This window comes from Chiloscyllium plagiosum, chromosome 49 (assembly GCF_004010195.1).
Source record: "Chiloscyllium plagiosum isolate BGI_BamShark_2017 chromosome 49, ASM401019v2, whole genome shotgun sequence".
In the NCBI taxonomy this organism is placed as follows: Eukaryota; Metazoa; Chordata; class Chondrichthyes; order Orectolobiformes; family Hemiscylliidae; genus Chiloscyllium; species Chiloscyllium plagiosum.
In genome coordinates, this window is record NC_057758.1 from 9,822,456 (window position 1) to 9,831,422 (window position 8,967).

General features: G+C 45.3%; 1 protein-coding gene across 1 annotated transcript; it reads left to right on the forward strand.

The window, feature by feature from the left end:
* The first annotated feature begins 581 nt into the window (after positions 1-581).
* On the forward strand, positions 582-7,826 carry LOC122544463 (actin, alpha cardiac muscle 1-like). The gene is made up of 7 exons (XM_043683700.1): positions 582-690; positions 2,812-2,952; positions 4,703-5,027; positions 5,528-5,689; positions 5,786-5,977; positions 6,612-6,793; positions 7,282-7,826. Exons 2-7 carry the CDS (start codon positions 2,824-2,826, stop codon positions 7,423-7,425), a joined length of 1,134 nt encoding a protein of 377 aa, XP_043539635.1. The 5' UTR covers positions 582-690; positions 2,812-2,823; the 3' UTR covers positions 7,426-7,826.
* The last annotated feature ends 1,141 nt before the right edge of the window (positions 7,827-8,967 follow it).

Here is an 8,967-nt window from a genome sequence, read left to right on the forward strand (position 1 = left end):
CTCTCCTTCCCCTCCCCATCCCACTTTCCCCTCCCCCACCCCATCCCACTGTATCCTTCTATATCCCATTCCCTTCCACACTTTCTGTCTTCCTCTCACTCGTCCTCACCCAGAGCTTTGTGTCTTCCATCCTGTGCCACCCCTTCCTCTCTTGCCATGTCTCTCTAGGAGGGGCATCAAACGGGTTCGAATGCTGCAAAGGCAATGGGTGTGATGGAGTTTGTTCATGTTAAAGTTTTCAGGCTGCCAGTGGCCACTGGATTAACTTTCCTTTGACTTGGCGCTAGCTACCACAGATCGAGTTACGGCAATAATAGCTGGGAGATGGGTGAGCACAGACACATGCAGGGCGTTCCCAGAAGACATTCCCTATATGGAGAGGTATTCCTTCTTCATGGTTCCTTCTGATTGGTCACCTCTTTTCCTAACATGGCTGTGTCTATCTCTCAGATTGAGAGCTTCCTTTCATTGGGACTGAATTGCTGCTATTTCACCTTGAATGGGCCTGGTAAAAGGAGCCGCAGCCCCTTCTCCAAATAAGGAGTGTGAGACTGACAATTCCTTCTGGGGATCTGAGTGTGCAGTCAGCCTGGGATCTACTGGGGTCTATAAAAGTCAGTGAGCCACCAAGCTGCTCCATCCTACCTCCATCCTCACCTAGACCTCTCTCGCTCTCTCTCCTAGGAGCCGGTAAGACCCTAATTCTTGCTCTTTCTTACACAACAGGCAAGTTGAGCGGGGGGGGGGGGGGAGGTTGTTGGATTGGAAGGGTGGGTGGGTTTTCAACAGTGAGAGAACTGAGCAAGCAGAAATGAACAGTAACAATGATAGCACATTCACTGAAGGTGAAATAAGGGAGAAGAAGTACATTCTAAGCAAATTGGAAACAGAAAAAGAGAAGAAATCATTGAAAAAGATTTTTAAAAAACCAAGAAGGAGATTAATCAGCAGAGGGACATGGAGTTAGGAATTTGGTGAATTATTTGTGTGAGGTGTTTGGGTGAATAAATTATTTGCATTTCTGGGTAAAAATAGTGATTGTTAAAATCCGAAAAGGTGGTTGCTTCTTCCATTGTCACCGTGTTTTTTTTTATATACGAAAGAATAGCTTGCCCCAAATGCAGAGTGAATAACTCAGGGGCCCTGTGGAAGTAGCCTGACCTCTGAGTCAGGAAGTCACCTGCACTAGAGATGTGTCTCAACAACTTGATTATAAATATCCAGAGCAGCTGTCTCTGATCACTGAGTGTTAGTGGGGTGCAGAGTCTCTGTGTGTCTGGAAGAATGGCTGTCAATGGCCAATCAATTGGAATGGGAATTCTTCGGGATTGCACACTGTCCAGTTGCTTGAAAATCAGCTTCTACAGTTCCCTTAGCAACTTGGTTCCCTCCCTCCTAAGGAGGGTTTGGGTTCAGATCCCGAGAACAGAGTAATGGCAATTGACGATTTTGCCTGTCTCTTTCCCTAACATGTTCCTGGGTCAGTCAGGCTTTATACTGCCCACTACAGACCTGTATTCCTCATTTGCCATTCCCCTGCGCATGTTCTCCTTCTCTCACTTCATTCAATTCTTTTCCTCTGCTTTCCACATCTCCTCCTTCCCCTCTTTTTCTAACTCCCTCCTCATTCTCCCCTCCATCACCCTTCTACCCCTTCCTGCTTCACTCCAAACTTTTCCATCAAAACTCAACATAAGTCCCCTCCCCCAGGAGAGACCATCTATGAACCACACTGTGAACAGGCAGGTGGGGCAAATGGGAATGGAATCTTCTGGGAAACTGTTCCCAAAAATGAATGAATGAACGCTTGAGCATGAAAGAGGGTAAGTCTTGACTCGTAGTAATGGCCTGGAAACTTGATTCAGGTGTACTATCCCTGATGACAGATTCTGACTGGGACACTTTCAGAAACTGCTGCCCTTGTCTGACCCAAGTCAAGTGTGAAGATCATACAGGACAGACTGGACTCACCAGCTCTACCATCGCTGCCCTATCTTCACAATCTGCAGAATTATTTCTCCCTCTTCTTTGATATCTGAATTTCACCGTTCCTCTTTCTCCTGAACTTACACTTGTGGAAGAAAGTTGTTCAGTCTTTAGGAATGCTGTGGGAAATTTGGGAAGGGAAGCTTGAAGAAGGGGGTTAGCAGTGAGGAAGAAACGGGGGTGTGGGGGAACCTGAAGAATATTTGATTCAGTTCTAAGCCCAAGGTGCCAGGGCAACTAACCAAATTCATGGGCTGGAGGGATTGTTCCATACAGAAAAGTTAAATGGACTGATTCTGTATTGTCTGGTGTTTAGAAGAATGAATGGTGATCTCAGGATGGTAATAAGTGGAAATTAGAAGGATGTTTCCCTTTGCTGTAAAGTCCTGAACCAGAAGACAAAGTTTGAGAATATAGGACAGACAATTTAGGACTGAGATGAGGAGGTATGTCTTCTTTCAGACAATGGGTGAAGTTTTGGAATTCTCTAGCCCAAAGGATGTGGATACTCAGTCACTGAACATGTTCAAGACAGAGATCAATGCATTTATAGATGTTAAAGACACTGAGGCACATGGGGATAGCAGAGAAAAATGGTGCAAGACCAGCCATGATCTCATTGAGTAGCAGATTAGGTTTGAAGGGCTGGACAACCTCCTCCTGTTGTAATTTCTTTATGTTCTGGAATATGCTGAGTAGTGTCTCTTGTGAGGGTAGCAGAGAGGCGAATTGCTTGTTGCGGAATAGGGTCTGAGCTGCTGTGTCTTTTTGTGAGATCTTAGTGTGAGCTTCAATGTTGCTAACTGCCTTTTCCTCCCATGGCAGAAATCCCTCACCATGTGCGACGACGAGGAAACCACCGCGCTGGTCTGTGACAACGGTTCTGGCCTAGTAAAGGCCGGCTTTGCCGGTGATGACGCTCCCAGGGCTGTCTTTCCTTCCATCGTGGGCCGACCCAGACACCAGGTACCCTTGCCCCTTCCCCCTTCTTCCCCGTACCCCGACATTCTCAGCTTTTGCCTGACACATTCCACTCTCGCCACTACCATTTGTAACCGCTATAACCACAACCCCTGCATTCCCAAAGAGTTTGATGGATAGTTCATTTATGCAACATATTTATACACAATGGAAATGGTAGGACTCTACATCTTCCTACATCCTGCAATGATTAGAGACAGGGGCTCAATAAAACCCCACACCAACTAAAAGGGTCCAAAGACAGTAACAATCCTCAAAGAGGTTAACTTTGGTCCAGTGACATTGTGATTCTTTACTTAATTATACTGAATGTCATCATGCCCTTGTTCTTTCCCTGAAGCCTTGCAATTATCAAAACTATATTCTGTGTGTCACTGGTTGGACCAGTATTTGTTGCCCACCCTAATTGCCCCTTGAACTGATTGGCTCAGAGGCAATTTCAGAGGGGAGTTAAGAGTCAACTATATTGCTGTGGTTCTGGAGTCACATATAAGCCAGGTTTTATTCATTTGTGGGATGTGGGTATCACTGACTGGGTCAGTTTTATTGCCCGTCCCTAGATGCCCCTTGAGAAGGTGGTGGTCAGCTGCCTTCTTGAATAGCTGCAGTCCACACAGTAGTGAACCAGATGGGGTGTATGAGAATTGCTGATAGTCTCATGTTCACTGTCAGTGAAACAAACCCTCAATTCCAGGTTCACTAATATCATTGAAATTCTGCCTGCTGCTGTGGTACGATTTGAACCTGTATCCCCCCGACCATTAGCCTGGGTCTCTGGATTATTGATTCAGTAAGTTTCCCAGTCCACTACTGTACCCTCCGTTTATTTTCTTCCAGTATTTTATCTAATTCCATTTTTAAAATTCCAATTGAATGTACCTTTCAAGCAGTGCATTCCAGCTGCCAACACTCTGTAAATATAACTTCTCCTCATCTCCCTCTGTCTGACTCTATGCCAAAGTTGATGAATCATTTGACTCATTTAGCATGATGAGTTTCTGAATTCCTGCCCAGTAACGGAGGTGACTAAATATAGAGAGGGTGACTGTGAAGAAGACCATGTGTCACAGTAAGAGTCTTGGGGCTGCAGTGTTCCACTCACTTTTACATTTCCCAAATTCTCAAGCTCTCAGAGCAAGCCGATCCCAGCTGTTAGTTTTAAGTTTCTCTTTTAATGTTCTAGCATCTTAAATAATGTTTTTTTGGTACACCGACTCAGTCATATATTTCTCACCATGTTGAAGTATTAAGGAGCTTTTACTGAGATATTTGAAAATAATGAAGTTTTAAATCAGCTTCAGTAAGAAAGATTGTGGTGCTTCTGCAGAGAGATCCCTCCGCAAGGAATAGCCCCTCCTCAGATAAACCCTCTTCTCAGGGAACACTGCCTCCTCTGAGTGGATAATTTGAGTATTGCACTGCACCCCAACAACTCACACTGACTCACTCACTCATTCATAGTCACTCATGCAGTCACTCTTTCTCTCACACACACATACATACACATAGTCAGAGCTATACTCACCCACATACTCACACATAAAAACCCATACACATATTCACTCTGACAGTCACTCAATCACTCATACTCACCAACAACCTCACCCACAGAAACATGGACACACACACACATTCACTCTCACAGTCACTCACACAGACTCTGACCTTTCCCGTTTGGGAGATGACTGTCTAAATGATCAGAACTCATTCTAACCTGCCTCTTGTCCTGTTTCAGGGAGTAATGGTTGGTATGGGTCAGAAAGACGCCTATGTAGGAGATGAGGCCCAAAGCAAGAGAGGTATCCTGACTCTAAAATACCCAATTGAACATGGCATCATCACAAACTGGGATGATATGGAGAAGATCTGGCATCATACCTTCTACAATGAGCTGCGTGTGGCCCCTGAGGAACATCCTACACTGCTCACTGAAGCCCCCCTCAACCCAAAGGCTAACCGGGAGAAGATGACCCAAATCATGTTTGAGACCTTCAATGTACCTGCTATGTATGTTGCGATCCAGGCTGTGCTGTCCCTGTACGCCTCCGGCCGCACCACTGGTATGGTCACCTTCCGTTTTTACTAACTATCATTCAGCTTCACACAATGTTCAATCTTTGACATATTGAGCCATGAGAAACTGACTGATATGTCTGATAGATTCTCCATGGGTTCCAGTGAGATTTACTATCTGATCAGTACTGGAGGCTGCTCCACTGTGGAGACCAGTAAAGCCAAACCTGGTTCTGTTCTCACTGAATCAGTCCAAGAACCCACTTTGCAAGTTTGGACTCCCCTAGGCTTGGGAAGGTTCCTGCAGCTAGCTGGAACAGGACCAAACCAACCTGGGCTTTGTTCAGGAAGCCATCTGGCTTAAACCTCAGGATTACTGTGAAGCAATACTCACAGTCACATAATCAATGTCCATCCCATTGACTTCCCAAGACAGGGAAGTGGAATGAAAATTCTAACCCTTCCCAAATCACAATGATGAGGAAGACATGTCACATTTTCTTTGACCTGTGCCTGACCTTTTTATCATCTTTGCTTTGTCCTGCAGGTATCGTCCTGGACTCTGGTGATGGTGTAACCCATAACGTGCCTATCTATGAAGGCTATGCCCTCCCTCATGCTATCATGCGTCTGGACTTGGCTGGTCGCGACCTGACAGATTACCTGATGAAGATTCTCACTGAGCGCGGTTACTCCTTTGTCACCACCGGTGAGTGAAATGCTCACACCTTGGGGGCCACACTTGTTTTGGGGATGGGATAGTCCTTTCAGTTTGCGCTCACCATCTTTGTTTCACTCAATGCAGCTGAACGTGAGATTGTCCGTGACATCAAAGAGAAACTTTGCTACGTGGCTCTGGACTTTGAGAATGAAATGGCAACTGCAGCATCATCCTCTTCCCTGGAGAAAAGCTATGAACTTCCAGATGGCCAGGTCATCACCATTGGCAATGAGCGTTTCCGCTGCCCCGAGACCCTCTTCCAGCCATCCTTCATTGGTAAGGACTCCAGCCTGTGGTTTGGTCCATGCCATCAGCTCAGTCTTACACCATCCGTGATCCCAAATGACAAAATCCTGCTATTTAGTTCTGGGGCGATCATCTGAAGCTATTCTCAATCTGACCCCTAGAATAGTTGATGGGACACCCTCAGAGCAGGGACATTGCTTGGATCATTTTGTTTCCTTCCCTTCTCTGTAATTGAGGACGTAGAGGCCAGTTGCAATGCCTCACATTCAGTGAAATTCCACAGCCCACAGACTATACCATGGTATGTGGAAACGACTGGAGCAGTTTCTGTGAGAAATAATCAAACACAACAATTGCTACTTTAAGGTAGGCATCCTAATTGTCAAATAAAATCAACTGAAAAGCACTAGAGCTCCATTGATCGTTAGACTAGGATTTGATTTGGTCTGTCAGGAATTATTGCTTCAAATAATTGGCAGGAAGCTTTCCCACCTCTTTGAACACAAGCAGCATTGCAAGTAGGGAGAAGAGGTAAAAGGGATTTCCTCACTCCCACCCCGAGCCCCGCACTCTATTCACTGTGCCCTGAGAACAGTGGGACATGGACAGCAGGTCATAGCTACTGTACATCACCATGGTCCTTTCTTCTCTCTCATTATACTAGGTATGGAATCTGCTGGAATCCATGAGACTACCTACAACAGCATCATGAAGTGTGACATTGACATTCGTAAGGATCTTTATGCCAACAATGTACTGTCTGGAGGTACCACCATGTACCCTGGTATTGCTGACCGCATGCAGAAGGAAATCACTGCCCTCGCCCCCAGCACCATGAAGATTAAGGTAGGTCTATAGCATTGGGATGTTCATTGGCAATTCATGCTCCAAACAAATATGACTGCACTTTGCAACAGGAAAGGCAGCTTGCTAAGCTGTCACCATTCCTGTGTGGAAGGCTGGAGAATTAATAGCTTCCCCTCCGGGGAATGCACTATCTCTCAACAACAAGGCCTGAGCTGAGAGATGACAACACCTTTTAGCCTTGTCTAAATTAGAGTGTCTCAAAAGACTTATTTAAAGTTGTAATACTTTAAAGTCAACTATTAACTGCTCATGGGGTGCAGCTAAGCTTACTACAATTTATTTTTAAATGAGAGTGATCAGTTGAAGCATTTTGTGTGGTTTTTTAACACACTGAAGTTGCTTTAAAAACCATGAAGCTGTGTTGTAACTGCCCAATGATCAAAGTTTTAGTGAGCTTGTCTTCTTGTGAGCTTTTATATTTGCAGCAAAGTTGGAAGCTGATTTTCTCTTTCTCTGTCTCTCTGCAGATCATTGCCCCCCCAGAGCGTAAATACTCTGTTTGGATTGGAGGCTCTATCTTAGCTTCTCTGTCCACCTTCCAGCAGATGTGGATCAGCAAACAGGAATATGATGAGGCTGGTCCTTCCATTGTCCACAGGAAATGCTTCTAAAGAATCTCAGCCCCGCCCAGTAATCAAAGGCAGTGAGTTTTTGGACAAAGGCAATCCATCTCTTGTCCTCTGGAGGTTTTTTTTTACTGTGCTTAATGCTCTAACCTACAGTGCACTTGACAGTGTTCCACCTAGACCTGGCTTCCAATCGAGACACTTTGAGAAGAGGGTCAGACTGCTCCTCGTCGAGTCTACCCTGGACTGAGGTGTACCCCAGTCTGTCAGTGTTCATTGTTTACGAATCTTAATCAACGGTCAACAGAACTAAGCACTGCCCTAAACAATATCTTAACACTCCTCTGTAAATGTCTGTCCCTTTAATTGTTTTGTTCAAGTCCCTGTTTTGTTATTTATGAACATTATTCGTGTTCTCGTGAATAAAAAAACAGATGATCCTCTGATTGTTGTGTGAGTTTCTTTCATTGCTAACTTGGCTGGGACTGTTTTCCCTAGAGTGTCGGAGGCTGAGGGGTCACCTTATAAAGGTTTATAAAATCATGAGGGGAATGGATAGGATAAATAGACAAAGTCTCATCCCTGGGGTGGGGAAATCCAGAACTAGACAGCATAGGTTTAGGGTGAGAGGAGGAAGATATAAAAGAGATCTAAGGAGCAACTTTTTCACACAGAGGGTGATGTGTGTATGGAATGAGCTGCCAGAGGAAGTGATGGAGGCTGGTATAATTGCAACATTTAAAGGCACCTGGATGGGTATATGAATAGGAAAGGTTTAGAGGGATATGGGCCGGGTGGTGGTAAGTGGGACTAGATTGGGTTGGGATTCTGGTCGACGTGGACAAGTTGGACTGAAGGGTCTGATTCCGTGCTGTACATCTCTCTGTTTCTATGACTCTACTGATTGATGGGCTGATTGGGTGGTTACCTGGGGCAGGTATTGTCCTTTGACCTCTGGTTCCCAAGCTGAGAGGCACCAGCTCTTCTCAGCTTCATTGTAAACCTTGGATAGTGTTGAGTTGTGAGATTTGCACCCACCCAGTTCTCCCTTCTCTTGAATCATGTTGGAATTTTTTCAGGGGCCACGTGATGTTGTGGGTAATGTCCAGGTACGTCCAATCCCCAAAAAGCAGAACAAGTTCAACCCTGGCAAATTATACCCCATCAGTCTGCTCTCAATCATCAGTAAAGTAATGGAAGGGGTCATTAGCAGTGCTATCTAGTAGTACCTGCTCAGCAATAACCTGCTCAGTGACATCCAGTTTGGGATACCCCAGGATCACTCAGTTCCTGATCTCATTAAAGCCTTGTCTTGTTTCAAACATGGACAAAAGCACTGAATTCCAGAGGGGAGGGGAGAGTGACAGCCCTTGACATCAAGGTCATATCTGACCGAATATGGTATCAACAAGCCCTAAAAAAACTACTGTCAATGGGTATTGGGGGCAAATCTTGCTGGTTGGAGTCATACCTGGCACATAGGAAGATGTTATTGTTAGTTGGACGTCAGTCTTCGCAGCTCTGGGACACCTCTGCAGGAGTTCCTCAGGGTAGTATCCCAGACCCAAACATCTTCAACTGTTTAAT

What these genes read in the sequence shown, in the direction of transcription:
- LOC122544463 (XM_043683700.1), top strand. Translation starts at nt 2,824, where the DNA reads ATGTGCGACGACGAGGAAACCACCGCGCTGGTCTGTGACAACGGTTCT. An exon ending in TGGGCCGACCCAGACACCAG is followed by an intron (nt 2,953 to 4,702) that starts GTACCCTTGCCC and finishes GTCCTGTTTCAG; the next exon opens with GGAGTAATGGTTGGTATGGG. An exon ending in CCAGCACCATGAAGATTAAG is followed by an intron (nt 6,794 to 7,281) that starts GTAGGTCTATAG and finishes GTCTCTCTGCAG; the next exon opens with ATCATTGCCCCCCCAGAGCG.